This window comes from Pristiophorus japonicus, chromosome 19 (genome assembly GCF_044704955.1).
Source record: "Pristiophorus japonicus isolate sPriJap1 chromosome 19, sPriJap1.hap1, whole genome shotgun sequence".
NCBI classification, from domain to species: domain Eukaryota; kingdom Metazoa; phylum Chordata; class Chondrichthyes; family Pristiophoridae; genus Pristiophorus; species Pristiophorus japonicus.
In genome coordinates, this window is record NC_091995.1 from 75,398,583 (window position 1) to 75,425,323 (window position 26,741).

At 46.6% G+C, this 26,741-nt stretch overlaps 1 protein-coding gene across 1 annotated transcript in view; it reads right to left on the reverse strand.

Annotated features, from left to right (window-relative positions):
* Positions 1 to 449: 449 nt before the first annotated feature.
* st13 (ST13 Hsp70 interacting protein) overlaps positions 450 to 26,741 on the reverse strand; it is a 47,880-nt gene continuing 21,588 nt past the window's right edge. The window contains exons 5-12 of the mRNA XM_070861630.1: positions 26,365 to 26,431; positions 22,590 to 22,674; positions 19,162 to 19,272; positions 15,799 to 15,901; positions 9,465 to 9,581; positions 5,005 to 5,053; positions 3,862 to 3,986; positions 450 to 2,452 (exon numbers count right to left, since the gene is read on the reverse strand). Coding sequence (XP_070717731.1) covers positions 2,324 to 2,452; positions 3,862 to 3,986; positions 5,005 to 5,053; positions 9,465 to 9,581; positions 15,799 to 15,901; positions 19,162 to 19,272; positions 22,590 to 22,674; positions 26,365 to 26,431 — 786 coding nt within the window. The 3' untranslated portion in view covers positions 450 to 2,323. The remainder of the gene's footprint in view (positions 2,453 to 3,861; positions 3,987 to 5,004; positions 5,054 to 9,464; positions 9,582 to 15,798; positions 15,902 to 19,161; positions 19,273 to 22,589; positions 22,675 to 26,364; positions 26,432 to 26,741) is intronic.

Consider the following 26,741-nt stretch of genomic DNA (forward strand, 5'->3'; position numbering starts at 1 on the left):
TGGGTACTATTCATCAAGCTGAGACAGGGGGGGGGAAATTACCAAAGCACCAGCAGAACTGTGCAGCTTGATAGGACATCGGTCCCCTGTGCAGTGAGGAACAGCAATAAGTATGCAGAAATAACAATGGTTTTATTGGTGACTGGGGTGAAAAGCACAACCAGAGATGGTGTTCAGGATGCTGTACATGAAGGAATACTGTGGCTTTCCTGCTTAGTCGATGCCTGTATATTCTCCATAAGCATCGAGGCTAATGGGGACCTTCTTCGTTGCTGTATGTTTGGACAAGACATCTGTGCAGAAAAGTAACCAGTGACATTAAAGCACTACCAACTATTTTTTTTAATAGAAAGTGATATTTCATTGCACTTTGATTTCTTTGGGCATTCTATTTTCTCTGGAAAGAAATCTTACAGGTGCAAGCGGAGCGAGAGGAAAGGAAGACAGTCTTCAAGTTTGAGACATGGGAAGATCCCGATTTTATTTTGTTCTCTCAATTCAGCCTCAACTCCACACATGCGGTTCGGTGGGGTGGGGTAAGGAGAGGAAGGACCGAGAGAAAGAACAATTTCACCCCACCCCCAAAATTCACTCCGGGTACCAACTCCCATTTCTGGTGTCCGAGTCACACGGCTGAAGGGTGCACCAAGTGTCTCAATAACCCAACGCATTTCGGTGGGATTGCAAGACACCGTTTGTCTTTACCTGCAGACGGGGGAATAAAAGAGCTGAATACTCTAACACGGGGGGGCTGCCCCCTCACCAATGTAATGGTTTATATATTCTTACCTCTGGCTTACTGGGGTCTTAATCTCCCACATAAATGTTAAAATTGTTTATTCTGCCCTCCCCACTCCACAAGCAGGTAGGGGTTAATAGTATATAAACCTGCAGGAGAAGATGCAAGTATAAACTTAAGAAACAGGTTTAGGAAAAAGTCTAATTAAACTTGGTTTGTTGTGGATCATTTACGATTAACGCCATCATGGAATCAACAGAATCTAATCTGAAGGAGGCAAATGGACACAGTGTCAGAATAACCAGAGCGCTCATGCTTGATGTCTACATCCATACTTGTCTCTACCCAGATATCCAACTATCGCCTTTTCAAAAGGGAATTGACGGTTACTGGGGACAGAGAGAAATAGTTGTAGGCTGAGATTTAAGAACCAGTTGGCCTGTTGGTATCCTCACACTGTGATTCCACACAGGGTGTTCCAGTTTTGTATGGTGGGTGACAAAAAGATCAAGGTTTGAAACCTGGCCAGGAGGGAATGAGCTTCTGCCCATGCCACAAAACAGCCCAGTCAGAGCTGAGCAAGTACAGCCCAGGCTGTCCTGTCTTGAGCAGGGTGGGCAACTGCCTATAGGGAATGCCCAACTTTAGAACCTTCCCCCAGTGGCATCAAACTAGGAGAAACTCCAGTATTTTCAAGTAGACACTGACTTATCCTTGGCTGCACTTTCTACAAGGCATTCACAGCCCCATCGTCCAAGTGGGGTCATTTTTAATGTGCCAGTTCGAGTAAGCTACCCGACCGGACAACACAAAGCCCAGCCCAGCCCGATACAGTTCGTACTCAATATCCACTGCAGCAGGAAACATTGGATAATGAGAAGCAGCTGATTTCTCGCCAATATAGTCAAGGACACCTTTAGCATCCTTACTGAGATTAGACAACTCCGCAGACTGGGGCTAAAACCTCCTCCCAGGTACGACACCACCGTTACCAAAGGCCAATCGCAATTTTAGATATAAAACGGGTGCAACAAATAACCGTGGGACTCATGCCACAAGAGAAACTGCCTGCTTTCACAATGCCAACGGTAGGTTAGAAACAAGTCAAGGCCTGGACTTGGCAGAACACACACGGGATTAATTTGCTCCCTGCAATATTTTTTCTTTTAAACTGGTCAACATGTTTGTATTAAATTCTCCGCTCCGCTATTTGAATCCATTTATTTCCGCATTAATCGGTGTGCTAAAGTAGCAACAAAGGAATTAAATGCCCCCATGGTTTGTTCGTGAAAAGGCTCAAGCCTCGCAGCCTTCGATTGTCAGTTTCCCAGATTCCCAGACCTGGGTCACTGCAGACAATAAGCAGCATGACATTTTCTGTGCAACAGAAACATGTGTTTTTTTTTTTAAACTGTTTAATTCCACCAAAAAAAAAATCAAAATTTTAAGAAAAAAACTAAAAAATATAGCAATCTACTCTGAACATTGGGAAGTTTATAGTTACAGGAGTAGTGCAATGGGGGGGGGGGGGGGGGGGGGCAGGGGGTTCTAATTGGGATTTATTTGGAACAGTGATCGACCTCTTCACGGCTTGGCACCAAATTTCGACGAGAGCTTTCCCACGAAGTTCATCACCTTGGGGTTGTTCTGGTATTTGGAGATGTTGGCTGGGTTCTGGGCCACATCTTGGAATGCTGCCATTATCTCAGGATCCTGCAGAGGAAAGCAATTCAAAATAATGCTTGAACTCAAGAAATGCCAAATCACACACACGAGATTTAAGGCTGACTGGATAAAGTTTTTTTTTTAAACTCTTCCCTTCCCCCTTTCCCACCCTCCACAGGCTGAATGAGGAACACAACATGCTGTATTGTACCTAGCAAGCTCTCAGGTTTGCTCAATCACCTGTGGCGAGTTAAGAGATCTCGGGCAAAGTGGGAGTGAGAGGATCAGAAGTGGCCTCAAAAAGCCCAGGTTAACAATCGTTCTGGGCTCCCATGCCATATCACATTGCAGGGGCTAACCTCAAAGTGCACACATTGATAATATAAGAACATAAGAAATAGGAGCAGGATTAGTCCATACGCCTCGAGCCTGCTCCGACATTTTAATACGATCATGGCTGATCTGATCATGGACTCGGGTCCACTTCCCTGCCCGCTCCCCGTAACCCCTTATTCCCTTATCGTTCAAGAAACTATCTATCTCGGTCTTAAATTTATTCAATGTCCCAGCTTCCACAGTTCACTGAGGCAGCGAATTCCACAGATTTACAACCCTCTGAGAAGAAATTCCTCCTCATCTCAGTTTTAAATGGGAGGCCCCTTATTCTAAGATTATGCCCTCTAGTTGTAGTCTCCCCCATCAGTGGAAACATCCTCTCTGCATCCACCCTCAAGCTCCCTCATAATCTTATACGCTCCGCAACAGAAGTCAAGCAAAAGTGGTTTTCTGAGCTGGGTATTCACATCCCACACCATCACTCCCTCCACCACCAGCGCATCGTGGCTGCAGTGTGTACCATCTACAAGATGCACTGCAACAAGTCGCCAACACCTCCCAAACCTTCGACCACCTAGAACGACAAGGGCAGCAGGCACCACCACCTCCACATTCCCCTCCAAGTCACACACAAACCTGACTTGGAAATATATCACCATTCTTTCACAGTCGCTGGGTCAAAATCCTGGAACTCCCTCAGCTCCTGATAAGGAGCACTAATGAAGAATCCACCACACGGACTGCAGCGACTCAAGAAGGCGGCTCACCACCACCTTATCAAGGGCGATTCGGAATGGGTAATAAATGCTAGCCTTAGTGGCTCACATCCCAGGAATACATTTTTTTTTTTAAATTATAAAGCGTCTCTCTATTTACATCTCACAATGAGTCAACCAACCATTTGCGCTTCGTAGGATATGTTCAGTAATCCGGCAGTATTCAGATCACAGACCACAAGAACTCAAGTAACACGATTCAAATCCAATCCCTCTACCTCCAACCATTGCAGTGCTGAGCATGGCTTGGGAGAGCTTCCAATCTATTTACAGTGAGCAGCGGCTGTATACAGGACTGTATGGTGAGATCTTCATGCAACATTGACAATTATTACTACAGTTTACCTGCATAGCTGCGAGCACCTCCGGGTCACCAAGTAGATCAGTTAGACCAGGCATCCCAGGCATGCCTGCCATCCCTGGCATTCCACCCATCCCAGGCATTCCACCCGGAAAACTACCAGCACCACCTGAAGATAGGAAAATCACAATGTAATTAATGTGAAGCTGAATTCAAGGACAAGGAGATACAAAGCCCCCCCCCCCCCCAGGGACCTGTAGATACAGTGCCCCCCCCCCCCCCCCCCCCCCAGGGACCTGTAGATACAGTGCCCCCCCCCCCCCCCCCCCAGGGACCTGTAGATACAGTGCCCTCCCCCCCTGGGACCTGTGTAGATACAAGGACCTCTCCATGGTTGATGAGCAGAGCTCTAATTGAACAAATGTAAATGGAAAGCTACAATATTGGAGACTAGTGGACAATTCAAAGACACTGGTTTACACAACCTCAGAGACCATTTTAAACTATCCGACGGCTAGCAGTGCACTGGAATAGTGTGTTTCAATTCAAACTGCTGCCAAATCGACCGCTTTCTTCAACTTGATCTACAACAAAGGATTAAATTCAGTAACATCTCGTTGGGAGCCTTGATAACGGATCTGGTCGCCCAGGGAACACGGATAACGGATCTGGTCGCCCAGGGAACACGGATAACGGATCTGGTCGCCCAGGGAACACGGATAACGGATCTGGTCGCCCAGGGAACACGGATAACGGATCTGGTCGCCCAGGGAACACGGATAACGGATCTGGTCGTCCAGGGAACACGGATAACGGATCTGGTCGCCCAGGGAACACGGATAACGGATCTGGTCGCCCAGGGAACACGGATAACGGATCTGGTCGCCCAGGGAACACGGATAACGGATCTGGTCGCCCAGGGAACACGGATAACGGATCTGGTCGCCCAGGGAACACGGATAACGGATCTGGTCGCCCAGGGAACACGGATAAAGGTGCCATAAGTGCAAAGTATTTCATTTCCAGCACTGGGAATTTGCCCTTCACTTTGATGAACCAATTTGTTTTCCCAAAATGTGGAGGCCAGATTTAATTCAGGCTGGCAGGTGCCATGTCCTTTGCAGCTGCCTTAAATCGCAGCCTTGGTTTTCTAGAAAGCGAGCAGAGAGAAACACAGAAAGACGAACCTGGGAAACCCCCGAACCCAGCTGCTCCTGGATGGCGAGCCTCTTCCTCCTGAAACAAGGGTGACAGACGTTACTGGAGCACAAATCGGCGAGTGTGGAATCAAAACATTCGCTTGCATTGCGGCTATGGCACATTCTAAAAGCAGCTTGACCAGACCACCCAGATCACCTTGGAGTCTAGTCCCTCCATTCACAATCTCTGATGCCAATTATTTTGTTGGCTACACATGTCTCGAACCATTCAGTACCAGAGTCTAGTTAACCTCATAAGGAGAGTTTACTGACTAGTAAACAATACCAGTACAAAAGGATATATAAACAAAAACGGCTCCAGTTCCCGATTACCATCTCGGCGCTCAGTTGAGATTCCCCCACAGTTTACTGACAGTTACTGTCTCGGGTCACCGTTACAAAGCCCGGACTGCCATAGACACCGTCTCGGGTTAAGTCCAGGTCATCAAAGTCCAGGTTGGTGATTGGAACGTGGGCAAATACAACAGGAGCAGCGAGGTCGAGGGAAAGGAGAAGGACGTGATCAGGGCCCAGGGGAGGCGAGAATTCGGGGCCAGGGGCAGCATGGGTCAGTCCACACTGCGATGTGTGCGCGCACTAGGTCCGTGCAGCAGAGCTGGTCTCCAGTTGTCTTGGTTGATCCTTGCCACTGGACCAAGACCTAGCTCTGTCGAGCCCGTGTGGTGGCTGGTGTGCAACGGCCACCCCACGTTAAAAAAAATCCACGCACAGGCATCTTCCACCCTTCAGCATGTAGTTCGGATTCTTCATTGAAACACCTGTTAACTCGTCCTTTTTTGGCGTGGAAGCAAGTCATCCTCGTTTCGAAGGACCACCTATGATGATGAAGTGACGTCGGTCAAACCCGTCCTACATCTAATTGTACGATCGCATGAGCAGCAATGCAACAATAGCATCCCCTTGCAATCTGACCCGGATATTCATGTCTAGAAAAGAGAAGGCTGTGGGATGATCTAATAGAGGTTTTTATAATTATGAATGGGTTGGATAGGGTAGGTATTGAGAATTTGTTACCACTTGTGGAGAGTCCAAAACTAGCTGTCATAAATATAAATATAAAATATAAATCCAAAAGGAATTCAAGAGAAACCTCTTTACTCAAAGTGGTTAGAATGTAGAACTAGCTAGCACTTGAGTAGTTAAGGTGAATAGCATAGTGCCTTTAAGAATATAAGGGAGAAAGTAATATAAGGATATGATGGGTTGAGGCGTATTAAGGTGGGAGGAGGCTCGTGTGGAGAATGGATGCATTTGGCCGACTGGCCTGTTTCTGTGCTGTAAATTCTATGCATCTCTCAATCTCTCCAAAGATGGACTAAGTTAACACTAGATGGGGCAAAGTTTGGCTCAAATTAGAAGAGGTTTTACTCAATGAGGTAAAACGTACAGGTCAGAGTCGCTTAGTTCAAATTAATTCAACTTGGCTTCATGTAATGATATAAAAATGACCGCTCTACAATATCCCACTTTGGCGAGTCACCAAGAAAATAATTCCCTGCATTGACCTACAGTCCTTGACAAAACCACCTCTCTTTTGCTTTTAAAACCTAAGAAATAGGAGCAGGAGTAGGCCATACAGCGCCTCGAGCCTGCTCCGCCATTCAATGAGATCATGGCTGATTATCGACCTCACTCCACTTTCCTGCCCGATCTCCATATCCCTCAATTCCCCCAGACTCCAAAAATCTATCGATCTCACCCTTAAATATATTCAGAGATTTGGTATCCACAGCCCTCTGGGGCAGAGAATTCCAAAGATTCACAACCCGCTGAGTGAAGGCATTCCCCCTCATCACTATCTTAAATAGCCGACCCCTTATCCTGAGACTGTGCCCCCCTCTAGTTCTAGACACTCCAGCCAGGGGAAGCAACCTTTCAGCATCTACCCCATCAATCCCCTTCAGAATCTTATATGTTTCAATGAGATTACCTCTCATTCTTCTAAACTTCAGAGGATATGCCCATTCTACACAATCTCTCATCATAATACAACCCTCTCATCCCAGGAATCAATCCAGTGAACCTACAATGCACTGCCTTCCAAGGTAAGTAATTCCTTACTCAGATAAGGAGACCAAAACTGTGCACAGTGCTCCAGGTCTCAACAAGACCCTGTACAATTGTAGCAAGGCTTCCTTACTCTGATACTCCAACCCCCTTGCAATAAAGCAATGAGAAGGAATTTCTTCTCTGAGGGTTGCAAATCTATGGAATTCTCTGCCCCAGAGTGCTGTGGAGGCTGGGTCATTGAATATATTTAAGGCATACCGTAGATTTTTGAGCAATAAGGGAATAAAGGGTTATGAGGAGCGGGCAGGGAAGTGGAGCAGAGTCCATGATCAGATCAGCCATGAGCTTATTGAATAGCGGAGCAGGCTCGAGGGGCCAAGCAACAGAGTAGCGAATACCCAGGTTTGTCCTTTGGCCTGTGACAAGATATCTGATCTTTGCCAGCAATTGGCCTGAGTTCCTGGGATGAGTTTGAGGCTTCCCTAAACTCTTGCCTGTCTTCATTTAAAACCCTTCCCAAAACCCCTCTCTGCATTGATGATTTTGGTCACCCCGTTAATCTTTACCTGCATAGTTGGATGTCTTTCTATTTGTGACACAGTTTGGGACTTTTTATATTAAATATGCAAGATAAGTTGTGTATCTTTCTTCGACAGTCTGGTGAATGTATTTTTGTTTTAATTGCAAATGCTTGATAATAAGAGTTCCTTTTTTATGTTGTAATCTGCTAAAATTAAAGAAAACAGCTTCTGGTTATTTTCTGTTCTATAAACATTGATATTTTTATTTATAATTGTGAAACAACAAAAATAGCCTCATTGCCGTAAATCTTCCCTCTCTTGTATAGCACCTTATTGGTACACTAGTGTCGGGGAAATTTCCTACGGTTAAACCTAGCTTGTGTGAATGTACATTGCACCAATGTTGTCACCAGGATTTCAGTCAAGTGTAGTGTGTGTGAAATGTTCATACTGTCTCCATTTGCACCGTGAAAAAGATCTAGCAGTAAATATAGATTTTGATCTTTCGAATTTGAGTTGCAGCTGGAGAGGATTTTGAATTCTAAAATACAAGTCACGAGAGGTATATTGGTACCAACTCACTGTAAATCTAGTGACAACCATGTCGGTACCCTTAGTGAGTTTCAGGCAAGCCTAAATAATCTGTTATTTGGGACTTGTATAATCCGAAGGCTTTTCCTATGGATGCTGCCTGACTTGCCGAGTGTTTTCCAGCATTTGCTGTTTTTATTTATAATAGTGTTTGCTGGTGGGAATCGTTTTAGTGGAAAATTACACGTGTTTCAAAATATGTTGCTGTTTTTTTATTCATTCACGGGATGTGGGCGTCGCTGGCAAGGCCGGCATTTATTGCCCATTCCTAATTGCCCGCGAGAAGGTGGTGGTGAGCCGCCTTCTTGAACCGCTGCAGTCCGCGTGGTGAAGGTGCTCCCACAGTGCTGTTAGGGAGGGAGTTCCAGGATTTTGATCCAGTGACAATGAAGGAACGGCCGATACATTTCCAAGTCAGGATGGCGTTTGACTTGGAGAGGAACTTGGAAGTGGCGGTGTTCCCATGCGCCTGCTGCCCTTGTACTTCTAGATGGTAACGTATGCAGGTTTGGCAGTTTTATATAAACTATGATGTCTTGCATATGTTGTTTTATGTTTTACGAATAAGGTGAGATGGAGAGGGGTGGGAGGAGGCTCGTGTGGAGCACAAGCACTGGCGAGGACCAGTTCGGCCAAATGCCTCATTTCTGTGCTGTACATTCTAAGTAAACATTAAAAATTAGGACCCGGAGTAGGCCATTGAGATCCTGACCTTCGACCTCAACTCCACTTTCCTGCACTATGCCCATATCCCTTTATTTCCTTAATATCCAAAAATCTAACTATCTCTATCTTGAATACACAACGACTGAGCCTCCACATCCCTCTAGGGCAGAGAATTCCAAAGATTCACCACCCTCTGAGTGAAGAAGTTTCTCCTCATCTCAGTCCTAAATGGCCGACCCCTTATTCTGAAACTGAGACCCCTGGTTCTAGACTCCCCAGCCAGAGGGAAACAACCTCCCTGCATCTACCCGGTCAAGCCCTGTAAGAATATTGTATGTTTCCATGAGATCACCTCTCATTCTTCTAAACTCGAGAGAATACAGGCCTAGCCTAAAGCCAAGGATCCCCGCCCACTACTGCGAGCCAGTGACTCTTACTAAGAAGTGGATGCATGGACATTGGGCACAGCTGCACAGACCCCAAAACCAAAATTTTGCCTGTTGACATTCACTGCCGAGAATTTCACAGGACGGATACTTAGTGGAGGTGCTGAACGCAGCCAGTAGCCGTGTACCCTTCAGCGAGAATGCCTGTCTTCAGGAAGGAAAATAAATTGGTTGCCAATAGCTTGCCTCCTACCTTGCGAGCTTTCTCATGCTCCTCTTTTGCTTTTTTTGCACGTTCCATTCGCTCGCGGATAGCCTTCTCCTCGTGTTTCCTTTGGTACTTTCTTCTGTGCTCCACGATCTTTTGGGCCTGAAAGAAAAATGTGGTTGAAATATTTAACGCACGATCCCCTCTTATAATAAACACATTCTGGATCGATCTGCTTTATCACCCTATAACCTGCTCGAGCACAAAGACAGTCCCCTCCACTGCAATCTGCAACTGGTCATGGGTTTAGAGGGTTTCTTTTTAAACTGGTGGGCGGAGACGAACAAAGATGCGATAGCATGATCCTCACCCCAAGACTGAGCCTCAACTAGCTATATTTTAGAGTTTATGTTCATATTTTATAAAGGGATCAAGGGCCCAATTTTCCCCAACCCTTTTTTCGGCACATTTACCTTAAATGCGCCAACTTTGCGTGCTGGAAACAGCCCCACCCTGCCGAGTCTCCAGTGTCTCAGCGTGGCATACATAGTGCAGTGGGCGGGCGGAGCATCAGGCCAGCACAGAAAACAGTGCCGGCAGCTGCGCGCATGCGCAGTGAAGTCTGTGCGCATGCACCTGCCCTCCCAGCGGGCTGTGAGCAGGACACGATGCTCACAGTCTCTATCCCCGGCCGAAGGGACACCCCAATCTTCGTCGCACCCTATCCCCGGCCGAGTGGCCTCCTGCACCGGCTGGCAGGCCGGCCCGCTGACTTCCCGGGCCGAGGTAGGACATCAGCTTTATTTTTTATTATTGATGGTTGTGTTTGAGAATTTTTGATTTGGGAGGGGGGTGGAGGAGGAGAGGTTTTTTTTTTGGGGGGGGGGGGGGGGGTTTGAGAAAGAGTGTTTTGATGGGCGGGGGGGGGGGGGGGACTTTAAAAATAAAACTTGATTCTGGCATAAAAGTAGGACTTCTATTTATTATTGATTGATTGATTGATTATTACTTTTTGTGCTTTGTAAGTGCTTTGGTGCTTTAAATGTACTAACCTGTGCTGATTTCTTAACTGCCCGCAATGTTTTTCAGAGCTGGCCACATACGCTGACCTAAGTCGATTTGGAGTATGTTTTAGATGGCCAAAGTGACATAAATGGCCAAAACTGGCGCAAGTGTTTGGAAACGTCTCCTTTTGAAAAAAAATGAACTAAAAAAAAAATCGTACCTAATCGACTTACTCTGGCGCAAATTTTGGGGGAAAAATGGCATTTTTTTAAACTTACGCCAGAAAAAACAACTTACTCCAAAAAAATTGATTCAAGTCATGGCCAAAATTGGGCCCCAAAAATGCAGACCACACCCAACCAGAGCGCGAGAGGGGCAGGCACTGAGAGCTACATAGCATACCGACCCTCTCTGTGGTGCTGGGGCAGAAGAAACAGGAAGGAGGACGGTGCAGCACCACATCCCTCACGATCCACAAACTCTCCATTTCGGAAATTGTGTTTTGCAATGTGACGTGATAGTATAGTGCAGTGCATCTTACAGGGCTGGACAGGGTAGATGCAAGAGAGGATGTTTCCCCCTGGCTGAGGAGTTTAGAACCAGGAGTCACAGTCTCAGAATAAGGGGTCAGCCACTTAGGACGGAGATGAGGAGAAACGTCATCGCTCAGAGGGTGGTGAATCTTTGGAATTCTCTACCCCAGAGGGCTGTGGAGACTCAGCCTTTGAGTATATTCAAGACAGAGATCGCTAGATTTTTGGATATGAGGGAATCAAGGGATATGGGGATAGTGCAGGAAAGTGGAGTTGAGGTAGATCATCAGCCATGATGTTATTAAATGGTGGAGCAGGCTCGAGGGGCCGAATGGCTGACTCCTGCTCCTAATTCTTGTGTTTTTATTACTGCCACAGACAATAGCTGTACTGATGGGAGTCCAGCAGGATATTTCCATTCCACTCTGCACTGTTGCATTTGCTGATTGCAGGCCCAGCACTGAACCTTTCTTTCTCCCAGCCACTTGTACAGCATAGAGTGTGAGATGGCACACAAGCTAATTTAACAGCACCCTTTAATTCAACCAGCCTTGCCTTTTTCAAGTTTAGCAAGATTGAACTTTCACAAGCTATGGTTTTCATTCTTAATCGTTACGCAGCAACTTAGCTGTGGCTCAGTGAACAGCACTGTCACCTGAGTCAGAAGGTTGTGGATTCAAGCCCCACTACAGTGTTGAGTACAAAATCCAGGCTCAGTGCAGTGCTGAGGGATGAGACGTTAAACCGAGGCCCCGTCTGCTCTCTCAGGTGGATGTAAAAGATCCCACAGCACTATTTCGAAGAAGAGCAGAGGAGTTCTCCCCGCTGACCTGGCTAATATTTATCCCTCAACCAACATCACTAAAACAGATTATCTGGCCATTAGCACATTGCTGTTTGTGGGAGCATGCTGTGCGCAAATTGGTTGTCGCCTTGCCTACATTACAACAGTGACTACACTCCAAAAGTACTTCAGTGGCTGTAAAGCATGTCCCAATATCTCTACGTGGTTCGCTTGACAACGCCGTAAGATGTTATTACAGGCAACTCTCGATTATCCGCACACAGATGCAGCTGGAAACCGTTGTAATGGCATTTAAAATTCCGTGTGCGCGCTGCTGCAGCCGCTGTCTCTCGCGGCCGCCGCTGACGTCAGAGTCCTTCCGGCCTGGGAAGGCACCGGAACCCCAGAGCTAGACAATCTCCTCCTCGAGGCCACCTGCATGCATGCTGGTAATGTCCGTACTTAACTGCCTTGTTACAGTTTGTAGCTGATTGCACAGTATTTATTCATTGAAGTTTTAACTTTGTCAACTCGCTCTAACGGAGAAATCATTTACCCGGCATAGCCCAATCCCCGAGGGACCCGGATAACCGAGAGTTGCCTGTACTATTGTTAGAGGCTACATAAATGCAAGTTATTGTTGTGTCCCCCAGGTTAGTGCCAGCATTCGATCTTTCTCCAGCTGCCCATAATCAGCGAGCACAGTAACATTTTGCTATGGTCACTGGCTCGAATATTAAACAGTTCCAGTTTTGCTTTAAATGCCCAGCATTTATTGGCCATCCCTAGATGTCCTGATTTGATACAACCGAATGGCTTTCTCGGCCACTTCAGGGGGTCAATTAAGTGTCATCCACTTTGGTGTGAGACTGGAGTCACACGTTGGCCAGACCGGGCAAGCGTGTCAGGATTCTTTCCCTGACGGGGATCAGTGAATCCGTCAGTCCTTTACGACGTGGGGGTTTGAACTCACTGAATTATTCGTCCAGGCCTCTGCATTACTAGTCCAGTAATATAACCACTACGCTAGTTTGTGGAGCGTAGCGGAGCATGTAGCGATTGGATAACCAATCTCGAGGAACAGCTCTCCATCAGGCACTTTACAGCCTTCTGGACTCAACATCGAGTTCAACAATTTCAGACCGTAACCTCTGCCGTTATTTATTTTACACATGGCAGTGTTGATATTCTGCCATTTCCATTTACACCTCTTCCAGACTCATCTTTTGTTTCTTTTCTTGTCCCATTATCATCTTTTGTTTTGTACCATCATCCCTTTCGTCAGCCGATCTCTCCTGCCTTCCACCTTCCCTTTTGTTCTTTCCCTGCCTCGCTCCTCGTCTAAAATCGGTTACATCTCTAACTTTTTCCAGTTCTGACGAAAGGTCATCGACCTGAAACGTTAACGCTATTTCTCTCTCCACAGGCACTGCCTGGCCTGCTGAGTATTTCCAGCATTTTCTGTTGCTAGTTCAGATTTCCGCAGTATTTTGTTTTCGGATTGGAAAACCAGCTGGGTACTGTATCAGCTAGCACACTTAGATGGTCAGGAGAGACAGAGCATTGCTAATTCACAAATAGCGATTAAAATTCAAGTACCGGGGAGCCTGACAGTTGCAGATCTTAACAATTAACAGCACATATTTACGTGCTGTGTGTTTTTTCCTTTTCTGGATTAGCCTCATGCATGAATGCAACATTTGTAACTTGAAACTAGCCTGTACCAGCAGAGGTAAAACAAACATTGCAAATGCACAGATCTGTCAGTGTCCCAAACAGCATGTGGCAACCTTCACCAGGTCGGTTACGAAGGTTCTCAAACAAGATTCTGATGCCTCCTAACCCGTTCCACTTTTGCAGCATTTATCTGCCTTTATTTCGGGGTTGGGGATAATATATTAGCATGGATAGAGGATTGGTTAACTAACAGAGAGTCCGGATAAATGGATCATTTTCCAGTTGGCAAACTGTAACTTACTGGGGTGCCGCAGGGATCTGTGCTGGGTCCTCAACTATTTACGATCTATATTAATGACTTGGATGAAGGGACCGAGTGTAATGTAGCCAAGTTTGCTGATGATACAAAGATGGGTGGGAAAGCAAATTGAGGGGGGCACAGAAAATCTGCAGAGGGATATAGACAGGCTAAATGAGTGGGCAAAAATCTGGCAGATGGGAGTATAATGTGGGAAAATGTGAGGTTATCCACTTTGGCAGTAAAAATAGAAAAGTAAATTACAATTTAAATGGAGAAAAATTGCAAGTGTTTCAGTACACAGGGACCTGGAGGTCCTTGTACATGAAACACAAAAAGGTTATATGCAGGTACAGCAAGTAATCAGGAAGGCAAATGGAATGTTGGCCTTTATTGCAAGGGTGATAGAGTATAAAAGCAGGGAAGTCCTGCTACAACTGTACAGGGTATTGGTGAGGTATAAAACCTGCGTGCAGGTCTCCATATTTAAGGAAGGATATACTTGCATTGGAGGCTGTTCAAAGAAGGTTCACTAGGTTGATTCCGGAGATGAGGGGGTTGACTTAGGACAATAGGTTGAGCCTATACACATTGGAGTTCATAAGAATGAGAGGTGATCTTATCGAAACATATAAGATAAACATATACAACAAAGTGGATGCAGAGAGGATATTTCGATTCACAGGGGAAACTAAAACTAGGGGACATAGTCTCAGAATAAGGCGCCGCCCTTTTAAAACTGTAGGTTTAACGTAGTAAAACATAGAAAATAGGCCCTTTGAGCCTGCACCACCATTCAATATGAACATGGCTGATCATGCAACTTCAGTACCCCATTCCTGCTTTCTCTCCATACCCTTTGATCCCTTTAGCTGTAAGGGTCACATCCAACTCCCTTTTGAATATATCTAACGAACTGGCCTCAACAACTTTCTGTGGTAGAGAATTCCACAGGTTAACAACTCTCTGGGTGAAGAAGTTTCTCCTCATCTCGGTCCTAAATGGCTTACCCCTCATCCTTAGACTGTGACCCCTGGTTCTGGACTTCCCCAACATCAAGAACATTCTTCCTGCATCTAACCTGTCCAATCCCGTCAGAATTTTATATGTTTTTATGAGATCCCCTCTCATTCTTCTAAATTCCAGTGAATATAAGCCTAGTCGATCCAATCTTTCTTCATATGTCAGTGCTGCCATCCCGGGAATCAGTCTGGTGAATCTTCACTGCACTCCCTCAATAGCAAGAATGTCCTTCCTCAGATTAGGAGACCAAAACTGTACACAATATTCAAGGTATGGCCTTACCAAGGCCCTGTACAACTGCAGTAAGACCTCCCTGCTCCTATACTCAAATCCTCTCGCTATGAAGGCCAACATGCCATTTGCCTTCTTCACCGCCTGCTGTAGCTGCATGCCAACTTTCAGTTTGGTTAGCCCAATGTCCCAAACAGCTTCACAGGAGCATTAGCGAACATTGGAATTATTCAGATAGGTGACCAAAAGCTTGGTCAATGAGGTTGGTTTTAAGCAGTGTCTCAGAGGAGGGGAGAGAGCTAGAGGCGGAGAGGCTTAGGGAGGGAGTTCCAGAGCTTAGGGCCAAGGCAGCTGGAAGCCGCCAATGGTGATGTGGTTAAAATCGGGGATGCTCAAGAGGCCAGAATTGGAGGAGCGCGGAGATCTCGGAGGGCTTGTAGGACTGGAGGAGGTTACAGAGACAGGGAGAGGGCGAAGCCAGGGAGGGATTTGGAAACAAGTCTGAGAATTTTAAAAGCACTTCCCTGCAAAAGCTAATCTGGAAATGATGCGAATTCTTGTTTTTTTTCCAAGATAGGTCGCCGGAGAAACCAATTCCACCACTGAATCCCTGCAGGAACTTGGCTGCTCGCCCGACAGGAATCTAATTTGCCTACATGTGACTGCACCTCAAAGTAACTCACTGTAAAGCGCTTTGGGACGTCCTGAAGACATGGACGATTCCTTAGAAATGCCTTTTCTTTCAATTTGACCATAAATTATCTTACCATCTTACTCTTCCATTCGCTAATCCAAGTAGATTTTAAGCAACAAACTGTAGTCACTTACCCGAGGTTGCACCTCCTTCAGCATGGTGCTGGAATCATCGTCGTAATCCAGTTTGCAGGCTGTGGCCAGATCCAGTGCTGCTTCCTCCCAGTGACCCAGTAGCCTGTTTGAGAAAATGGATCAGCACAGCAAGGTTTACAATGCGAACCTGCAAGCCCAGTCTGGTACCCCAGCATCGAAGCACTGACCACACTCAACCAGCTCCGTTGGGCGGGCCACAAGACTCCCAAAGCAAGCGCTCTACTCAGAACTCCTACACGTCAAGCGAGCCCCAGGTGGGCAGAGGAAATCTTTCAACGACACCCTCAAAGCCTCCTTGATAAAGTGCAACATCCCCACCGACACCTGGGAATCCCTGGCTAAAGACCGCCTGAAGTGGAGGAAGAGCATCTGGGAGGGCGCCGAGCACCTCGGGTCTCGTTGTCGAGAGCATACAGCAAACAAGCGCAGGCAGCAGAAGCAGCGTGCGGCAAACCAGACTCCCCACCCACCCTTTCCTTCAACAACTGTCTGCCCCACCTGTGACAGAGACTGTAATTCCCATATTGGACTGTAGTCACCTGAGAGCTCACTTTTATAGAGTGGAAGCAAGTGTTCCTCGATTTCGAGGGACTACCTATGATGATGACAGTTGTATGAGCATTAACTGCTCTCAATAGTTACTAGAACTGACTTAGACACATGCTGCTTATGAGGACAAAATCTGCTAATGAGCAGCAAGATTTATCTGCGCATCCACGCCCTTCGTTCAAGATGAAAACTACACAATCACTTAAAAGTTGTTGGCAACACACAACACCAGGAATTGCCCATCACATGTCCTTGGCTTCCTTTACTATCTGTGTGTAGGGGCAGAGGGAAATAACTGCCCAAATCCCATGGTCATTTTCTCAGGATAAGGGGTCAGCCATTTGAGACTCAGATGAGAAATTTCTTCACTCAGGAGGGTGGTGAATCTTTGGAATTCTCTACTCCAAAGGGCTGTGGATGCTCAGTCGTTGAGTAAATTCAAGGCCAAGATCGATAGATCTTGGTACACTATGGGAGTCAAGGGATATGAGGATAGGGCGTGAAAATGGAGTTGAGGTCGAAGATCAGCCATGATCTTACTGAATGGCAGGGCAGGCTCGAGGGGCCGTATTCAATGTTCCCTCTAATTTTTTTCACACTCTCGCCTCTGAGTCAGAAGGTTGTGGGTTCAAGTCCCACTCCAGAGACTTGAGCACAAAAGTCTAGACTGACTGGTGTACTGACACAATGCTGCACAATCGGAGGTGCCGTGTTTCAGATGAATCGTAAAACCGAGGCCCCGTCTGCCACCTCAAGTGGACGTAAAAAATCCCATGGCACTATTTCGAAGAGCAGGGCAGTTCTCCCTCAATCAACATCACTAAAACAGATTATCTGGTCATTATCACGTTGCTGTTCGTGGAATATTAGGCCCTTCATTGAAACACCTGTGAACTCATCCCTTTTTGGTGGAAGCAAGTCATCCTCGATACGAGGGACCGCCCAAGAAGTTGATGGGGGCTTGCTGTGCGCAGATTGACTGCCACGTTTCCTACATTACAACAGTGACTGCACTCCAAAAAGTACTTCAGTGGCTGTAAAGCGTTTTGGGATGGTGGTGAAAGGCGCTACAGAAATGCAAGTCTTTGTTTTTTGGCCCACGCGGCCCCTTTAACAGGCTGCGCTTCCGCTTAAAATTCTATTTAAAAGTCGTCTCACTGGCCGCGCGGGACCTCTAGACAGCCGGGTGGCTGCACAGCTTAAAGGGAAAATAGGTCGCATGGCCCAATCCTGCTCCTGTTTCTTATGTTCTTATGGCTCTGTGTTTCGCCAGCAAGTAGCTAAGCCAGGAGTAGGAAGGCACCAGGTACAAACCCCAGCGCATGCTGAGGTCATCTGATCTATATCAGGGTGCAAGTGGCTTCAGCATCCCAGGGGTTAGCGAGAGGAAAAGCAGCCAGAGTTACAGCTATTTTAAGTTGCACCTGTAAATCAAGTGCCCCCTGGTTAAAGGGCACTAAAACCAACACAATTAAACAAATTAAACTTTGGATAATCAACTGGATCAAATTAAAATTTGGTTGCCGGGGGTGATTGATACACTCCAGTCCCTCCGACGCCCACCACTCGCGGAAGGCCGCGAGCATACTGGTGGACATCGCGTGCTTCATCTCCAGGGACACCCTGGCAGGCAGCTGAGCTGAACGGCCCCTCGGCCAGAGTTACAGCCCTGAATAAACTGCTAGTGACTCCTGCTGGAAGTGCTCATCTGTAGACACAGTGAGGGCAGCACTGGGCTGGGTGGGGATGTTCCCAGTGTTCAAATACCCCGGCCGCCAGCACTCCTGGCCAAAGCTCACGCACATAGAGCTGTGTCCCTGTAAGGCGTTAATGCCAAGAAGGGAGAAAAGAGGGCAGGCGAAATAAAGTACGTCGTTATGCTTTATTTTGAGAACGGGTAATTTATTTTCGTAACTGGGGATCGATTGGAAAGGATTTTACCATTTAGAGAGGTTGGAATCGGTTGTCACTTCGATACCAGCACGGGACGATCCTCTTCCATCAGTTTCCTGCCCCAAAGATGATGACAGGCGAGCGCTCCCAGGATTCTGTTGTCTGGGTCTGCCTCACTGCATTGCACAAGCGGAGTTAACGGATCTCAACCCAAGCCTGCAGTTGGGGGGGGGGGGGGGGTGGGGAAGGCCCAATGCACGCCGCTGGAGCATGGGCTTCAGGTAACTCCACTTCAATGGTCAAAAGCCCACCAATATTCACCGCCTCATACATGGCCTCTCAGGGCGACGGTACAGGACAGCCCCTGCACCTCCGACCGCACTCTAGCACTAGTCCGGAGCCTTGCAGAGCATGGGAGAAAAATTCAAACAAATATTGTCTGAAAAGGGCAATAGACAGACTACATTTAATGTGGTTCATCTACATTACAAGTGACGGCATTTCTAAAGTTCTTCAGTGTTTTTTTTGAACGATAAGAGTCAAGGGTTATGGGGAGCGGGCAGGGAAGTGGAGTTGAGGCCAAGATCAGATCAGCCGTGATCTAATTGAATGGTGGAGCAGGCTCAAGGGGCCAAATGGCCTACTCCTGCTCCTATTTCTTATGTTCATCAGCTGTAAAGCACTTTGGGACGTCCGGAGATCAGGAAAGGCAAATGCAAATCTTTTTCTATACTGAGCCAGAGCACACAAAAAACCTACTGTACTCGCTCCAGTCTTGATGGCCTTTCTTGCCCCACAATGCCATATAACATTCACATCCATTCCTGCTTCAGTTTCCCCACAATAAGCCTCCTCCCCTCACAATTCACTGCAAGGATAGCCCCATCTTCCCTCCCTCACCTGTGTGCTTTCCCCCTCCACTTGTAGGGCTGTGCTGAGTCAGGATTGATGCTGATGGCTTTGTCACAGTCCCGGATGGCTGCATTGGGTTTCTGCATCTTCACATACACGCTGCAAAAGAGAAAAGTACGAGTAGCACATTGCTTACTATGTGGTTAGAAAGAGTAAAACACACAATGTAACCTCATGCTTTTTTTTATAAAAAGCTTACGGGATAATATACAAATCAGAAAGAGGAAAGGCACCCTTCTGTGTTAAGATTACTGCATTAGAAATAAGTCGCTCCTTAATGATCTGGTGAGGAAAGACATTCAACTTATACAGATCAGAAGGCTTTGCGCGCAATGCCAAGTCTGCGCTGAGTTAGACGATCTCAGACGATCTGGGGAAGTCCAGAACCAGGGGTCACAGTCTAAGGATAAGGGGTAAGACTGAGATGAGAAGAAACTTCTTCACTCAAGAGTTGTTAACCTATGGATTTCTCTACTGCAGAGAGTTGTTGATGTCAGTTCGCTAGATATATTCAAGAGGGAGTTAGATATGGCCCTTATGGCTAAAGGGATCAGGGGTTATGGAGAGAAAGCAGGAAAGGGGTACTGAGGTGAATGATCAGCCATGATCTAATTGAATGGTGGCGCAGGCTCGAAGGGCCGAATGGCCTACTCCTGCACCTATTTTCTATGTTTCTAAAGCCGTAAGGATGTTATAACTGGCTAGTCCCATTCGCCGAGCTAGAAAACAAAGTGGCAATAAATCCCAGGTCCTGATTGCTATCTAGTGACCTCTATTGGAGAGAATGCGTGTGCAGCTGGGAGGCATGGACAGGATTAGTGTCAGAGCTGGTCGACAGCCCCCTGCCAGCACCCGCAGTCCAGGCTCACCCAGTACTTTTAGGAGAGAAGGAAACAGGAGGAAAAAGTTGAAATCCTTAAGTATGCAGAGACTTTCTTAAATTAAGAGCTGTGGCACACTCCATAAACAAGGTGAAAACATGGTGAAAGTGCCACCCAGGGCCCTGTGTGGTACCAGTGTGGCAAGCCAGGAGTTAACCGAGTGCACATTAAGCTCCTGAGGTCAATAAGTGTTAACAGTGGCGGGCATACTTCCAATCCCATTCCCATCTCAGCTGTGGGAGGACTGGGGGGTAAGATGAGGGAAAGAAAGTGAGAAACAGAGGAGGAATCATTGTGGACCTGATCATGCACCCCGTGGCTGGCTCAGAACATTACTGACAAAGGTGTGGTCAAGGTGGCTTCATCCAATTGCCTATGGTGCAGAGGCAGATTCATAGGCTTAAAGCTGTGGGCAAGAACAGCATGTCTGGATTATTTCTGTGAAGTGAGCGCAGTGAACGACACAAGGGAAGGCTCAGCCTACTAAACCTTTAATGTCTTTTCCTGTTCAGGTGCATTCCTGTGTCCGCCCAACATTGGAGTCAGCTGGAGGACATTTCTCGCATTTTTGCTCTTTATTTCAGGCTGGTGTACACACGCCCCGAGAATCAGTCTCTAAGTATTCCGACGTTGATTCCCAAGAGCCAACAATGCCATTTGCCGACAGATTGACAATAGCCAAAACCTGCCAGACAAGTGCCCATGAACCCACCTCTTTAAACAAAGGGGCTCAAGTTCCTGCTCCTGCTTATGAAGAAAGGTTGAGTAGGTTGGGCCTCTACTCATTGGAGTTCAAAAGAATGAGAGGTGATCTTATCGAAACATATAAGATAATGAAGGAGCTCGACAAGGTGGATGCAGAGAGGATATTTCCACTCATTGGGGAAACTAAAACTAGGGGACATAGAATAAGGGGCCCCTCATTTAAAACTGAGATGACGAGGAATTTCTTCTCAGGGTTGTAAATCTGTGGAATTCTCTGCCCCAGGGAGCTTTGGAGGCTTGGTCATTGAATATATTTAAAGGCGGAGATAGACAGATTTTTGAACCCTAAGGGAATAAAGGGTTATGGGGAGCGGGCAGGGAAGTGGAGCTGAGTCTATGATCAGATCAGCCATGATTTTATTAAAGGGCGGAGCAGGCTCGAAGGGCCAGGTGGCCTACTCCTGTTCCTATTTCTTATGCTCCCCTGTGTAGTGTTTAAAGGGAGACTTCAAGGAAAGATGATAGTGCTCAGCATTTTATTCTAGAAGTGCAAGAGATAAATCAGAGGAAAAAGTTTTTGTTACACAAAGCCCATTTTCACATAGCCCCTCCCAAACTAAAAGGACATTCACAAAACACTCCCCCAAATTACAAAATGTCTATACACCTGGTACAAGGGCAAGAACTCAAGACCAGGCATAAAGAGCCGAGGAAATTCAGGACGTTTCATTCTCACCATTAGCTTCTGGACTTAGCTTTCTGTAGAATTCAGAAGCCACTTCTCTGAGGGTCAGGTATTTGTCTCTAGACTTTATAATTTCACCAACCCAATCCTCCAGTGGGCATACCATGTGGTGCCCTGCTTGTGAGCAGAATACCAGGAGGCAGGATTCCAAATCTTTCCTCCCACTCGAGACGGTGCCTTGTTTAACTTAGCCTCCTCCCGCCCCCCCAGACATCTGGACCTCGCCGCATACAAGAACGTAAGAAATAGGAGCAGGAGTCAGCCATGTGGCCCCTCGAATCTGCTCCGCCTTTCAATAAGATCATGGCTGATCTGATCTTGGCCTCAACTCCACTTCCCTGCCCGCTCCCCATAACCCTTCACTCCCTTATCGTTCAAAAATATCTCTATCCCCACCTTAAATATATTCAATGACCCAGCCTCCACAGCTCTCGGTGGTAGAGAATTCCACAGATTCACAATCCTCAGAAGAAATTCCTCCTCATTTCCGCATTCTGAAACTATGCCCCCTAGTTCTAGATTCCCCCACGAGGGGAAACATCCTCTCTGCATCTACACTGTCAAGCCCCCTCAGAATCTTATATGTTTCAATCAGATCACCTCCCATTCTTCTAAACTCCATGAGTATAGGGCCAACCTTTCTTCATAAGTCAACCCCTTCATTGCAAGAATCAACCTCGTGAACCTTCTCTGAACTGCCTCCAATGCAAGTATATCCCTCCTTAAATAAGGAGATCAAAACTGTACGCAGTACTCCAGGTGTGGTCTCACCAATGCCCTGTACAGTTGTAGCAAGACATCTCTGCTTTTATACTCCACCCCCCTTGCAATAAAGGCCAACATTCCATTTGCCTTCCTAATTACCCCAGATCCCTCTGTACCGCAGCATTTTGTAATCTCTCTCCATTTAAATAATTTGCTTTTTCATTTTCCCACATTATGCCTGCCCATTGGGTTGGTGAATTATTATATATATATAGTGCCAGTTATCAGGGGATGGGGAGAACCTGTACCTGACTACAGGTAGCCACTGGCCTGTTAGCACGAGCGTGCTCTGTGAAACGTTCCTCCTTCAGCACCCTTACCTGGCTCTCTTAGCGTAAAGAATGGCCAGACGTGGGTTCAACTTAATGGCCTCTGTGAAGTGTTCAACGGCCTTTTCAAAGTTTCCTGCATTGAGGGGAAAAAAAAGTTTAGACACAGAGGGCCAGCGCTGGATTGAATAACATGAGGAGCAAGAGGTTTCCAGCCAGGATCAATTGTTAATTTTTTTTTTTGTTAATAAGTTAGTTAGAGGAGAATTAAAGCATCAGGCAGTCCAGTAGCACAGGATGTGAAGCATTCTCTGTTAGTTTAATGCTAACTACCAGTTAATGTTTCCTACATTACAACAGTGACCACACTTTATAAGTACTTCATTGGCTGTAAAGCGCTTTGGGACATCCAGAAGTCATGAAAGGTTCTTGCTGACCCAGTCCGGCAATGCCTAGATTTTAAAATTCTCATCCTTGTTTTCAATTACCTTCATGGCTTCGCCTCTCCCCATCTCCTGCAGCCCTACAACGGTCCCGAGATCTCTGCGTCCACCAATTCTGGCCTCTAGCACATTCCCGTTTTAAATCACCTTTTAATCCATTGGTGGCCGTGCCTTCAGTTCCCTCGGCCCAAAACTCTGGAATTCCCTCCTTAAACATTTCCGCTTCTCTCTCCTCCTTTAAGACGCTCATTAAAACCTACCTCTTTGACCAAGCTTTTGGTCACCTGCCCCAATATCTCATGTGACTCGGTGTCAAATTTTGTTTGATAACGTTCGGGAAACTTGGGATGTTTTACTACATTAAAAGCACTATATAAATATAAGTTGTTGTTGTTGTAGGTAAATGGCCCATAGATTTTTCATAGAATGATACAGCATAGGAGGAGGCCATTGGTCCCATAGTGGCTGTGCCAGCTCTTTGAAAGAGCGATCCCACAAAGCCTGGCAATTAACATAGAAACATAGAAAATAGGCCCTTCGAGCCTGCATCACCATTCAAGAAGATCATGGCTGATCATTCCTTCAGTACCCCTTTCCTGCTTTCTCTCTATACACCTTGATACCTTTAGCCGTAAGGGCCATATCTAACTCCCTCTTGAATATATCCAGTGAACTGGCATCAACAACTCTCTGCGGTAGAGATTTCCACAGGTTAACAACTCTGAGTGAAGTTTCTCCTCATCTCGGTCCTAAATGGCCTACGCCTTATCCTAAGACTGTGTCCCCTGGTTCTGGACTTCCCCAACATCGGGAACATTCTTCCCGCATCTAACCTGTCCAGTCCCGTCAGAATCTTAGATGTTTCTATGAGATCCCCTCTCATCCTTCTAAACTCTAGTGTATAAAAGCCCAGTTGATCCAGTCTCTCCTCATATGTCAGTCCTGCCATCCCGGGAATCAGTCTGGTAAACCTTCGCTGCACTCCCTCAATAGCAAGAATGTCCTTCCTCAGATTAGGAGACCAAAACTGAACACAATGTTCAAGGTGAGGCCTCACCAAGGCCCTGTACAACTGCAGCAAGACCTCCCTGCTCCTATACTCAAATCCCCTAGCTATGAAGCCAACATACCATTTGCCTTCTTCACCGCCTGCTGTACCTGCATGCCAACTTTCAATGACTGATGAACCATGACACCCAGGTCTCGTTGCACCTCCCCTTTTCCTAATCTGCCGCCATTCAGGTAATATTCGGCCTTTGTGTTTTTGCCTTCAAAGTGAATAACCGCTTATTTATCCACATTATACTGCATCTGCCATGCATTTGCCCACTCACCTAGCCTGTCCCAGTCACACTGCAGTCTCTTAACGTCCTTCGCACAGCTCACACCGCCACCCAGCTTAGTGTCATCTGCAAACTTGGAGATATTACACTCAATTCCTTCATCTAAATCATTAAATGTATATTGTAAAGAGCTGGGGTCCCAGCACTGAGCCCTGCGGCACCCCACTAGTCACTGTCTGCCATTCTGAAAAGGACCCATTTATCCCGACTCTCTGCTTCCTGTCTGCCAACCAGTTCTCTATCCACTCAGTACATTATCTCCAAAACCATGTGCTTTGATTTTGCACACCAAATTCTGCTTCAGGTATTAATCAAATTTCCTTTTGAAAGTTATTATTGATATTAAAGTTATTATTAATCTGCAGGAAGAGGGTAAAGCCAAGTCTGGCTCAAGCACTGACCTCAAAAGGACATCGTGCAGCGCAGTGCTGAGCAATATAGATTAGAAGGTCCCAAGGTGACTCTCGCTGAGCCATGGTAGCCAAGCTCTGCATGTACAGCAGTTGGAGCATTAAAGCTGGGCCCCACGCCTCAGAGCAAGGAAGGGAAAATCAGCCAGGTTCCCACTGCTGACCACATTCAGCGATTCCTGCTGAACATCGCATGTGGCGGTCACATGAGGAATGGATCGGGAGGATAAACTTTGCTGCAGAGCCCTCCCAAGGTTGAATAGGCCGCTGCCACTCTTAATCCAGGCTTCAGGAGGACAGAGACAGGCTGAGTGTGCAAGAATTTGGCAGATGGAGTATAATGTTGGAAAGTGTGAGGTCATGCACTTTGGCAGAAAAAAAATCAAAGAGCAAGTTATTATTTAAATGGAGAAAGATTGCAAAGTGCTGCAGTACAGCGGGACCTGGGGGTACTTGTGCATGAAACACAAAAGGATAGTATGCAGGTACAGCAAGTGATCAGGAAGGCCAATAGAATCTTGGCCTTTATTGCAAAGGAGATGGAGTATAAAAGCAGGGAAGTCTTGCTACAGCTATATAAGGTATTGGTGAGGCCACTCCTGGAATACTGCGTGCAGTTTTGGTTTCCATATTTACAAAAAGATATACTTGCTTTGGAGGCAGTTCAGAGAAGGTTCACTAAGTTGATCCCGGGGATGAGTGGGTTGACTTATGAGGAAAGGTTGAGTAGGTTGGGCCTCTATTCATTGGAATTCAGAAGAATGAGAGGTGATCTTATAGAAATGTGTAAGATTATGAGGGGGCTTGACAAGGTGGATGCAGAGAGGATGTTTCCACTGATGGGGGAGACTAGAACTAGAGGGCATGATCTTAGGATAAGGGGCCGCCCATTTAAAACTGAGATGAGGAGTAATTTCCTCTCAGGGTTGTAAATCTGTGGAATTCGCTGCCTCAGAGAGCTGGGACATTGAATAAATTTAATACAGAAAGAGACAGTTTCTTAAACGATAAGGGGATAAGGGGTTATGGGGAGCGGGCAAGGAAGTGGAGCCGAGTCCATGATCAGATCAGCCATGATCTTATTGAATGGCGGAGCAGGCTCGAGGGGTCGTATGGCCGAGTACTCCTGCTCCTATTTCTTATGGTCTTATGTTCTCACCCAACTAGTACATGGGTGCAGTACTGGAGGGCTACCTTCACCTTTGAAACTAAATCCCACCTCCAGGGGTGGAGAGGAAGAGATAAACGGTTGGTCAAATGGCTATGACATTGTCCTCTAAGATAGTCACTAATAAATCCAATAAGGAATTCAGGAAAAACGTATTTACCCAGAGAGTGGTGAGAATGTGGAACTCGCTGCCACAAGTAGTTGAGGCAAATAGTATAGATGCATTTCAGAAAAGCTAGGTAAGTACATGAGGGAGAAAGGAATAGAAGGTTATGCTGATACAGTGAGATGAAGAGGGGTGAGAGGAGGCTCGTGTGGAGCATAAACACCGGCACGGACCAGTTGGGCCGAATGGCCTGTTTCTGTGCTGTACATTCTCATTTTCGAGTTTTCCACTTTGCTGAACATAGATGCTGCCTCCCCCCACCCCATCAATAACTATTTGCTCCATTTTATACCTACCTTCACCCAAGGCATCAATGGCTTCCATTTTCTTCTCATTGGCCTGATCCATCAGTTCCTCCGTCACCTAAAGCAGAACACAATGTCAGAGAATGATGGTCAACTGTACGATGGCAGACAATGGCCAGATTACACAAATCTGCCAGATTATAAAACGATAGCAGCTGAAAAGTTACTGCCCAGCCTCTGGCATGGAGAATGAACAGTCGGGCGAGGCTCCAGAGGGCTGTCGGTGCCCATGGAATCACAGTCCAGCATAGGCTCACATGCCCGTAGAATCATAGCCCAGCACAGGCTCACCCGCCCATGGAACCACAGCCCGGCACAGGCTCACCCGCCCATGGAACCACAGCCCTAGCATAGGCTCACCCGCCCAT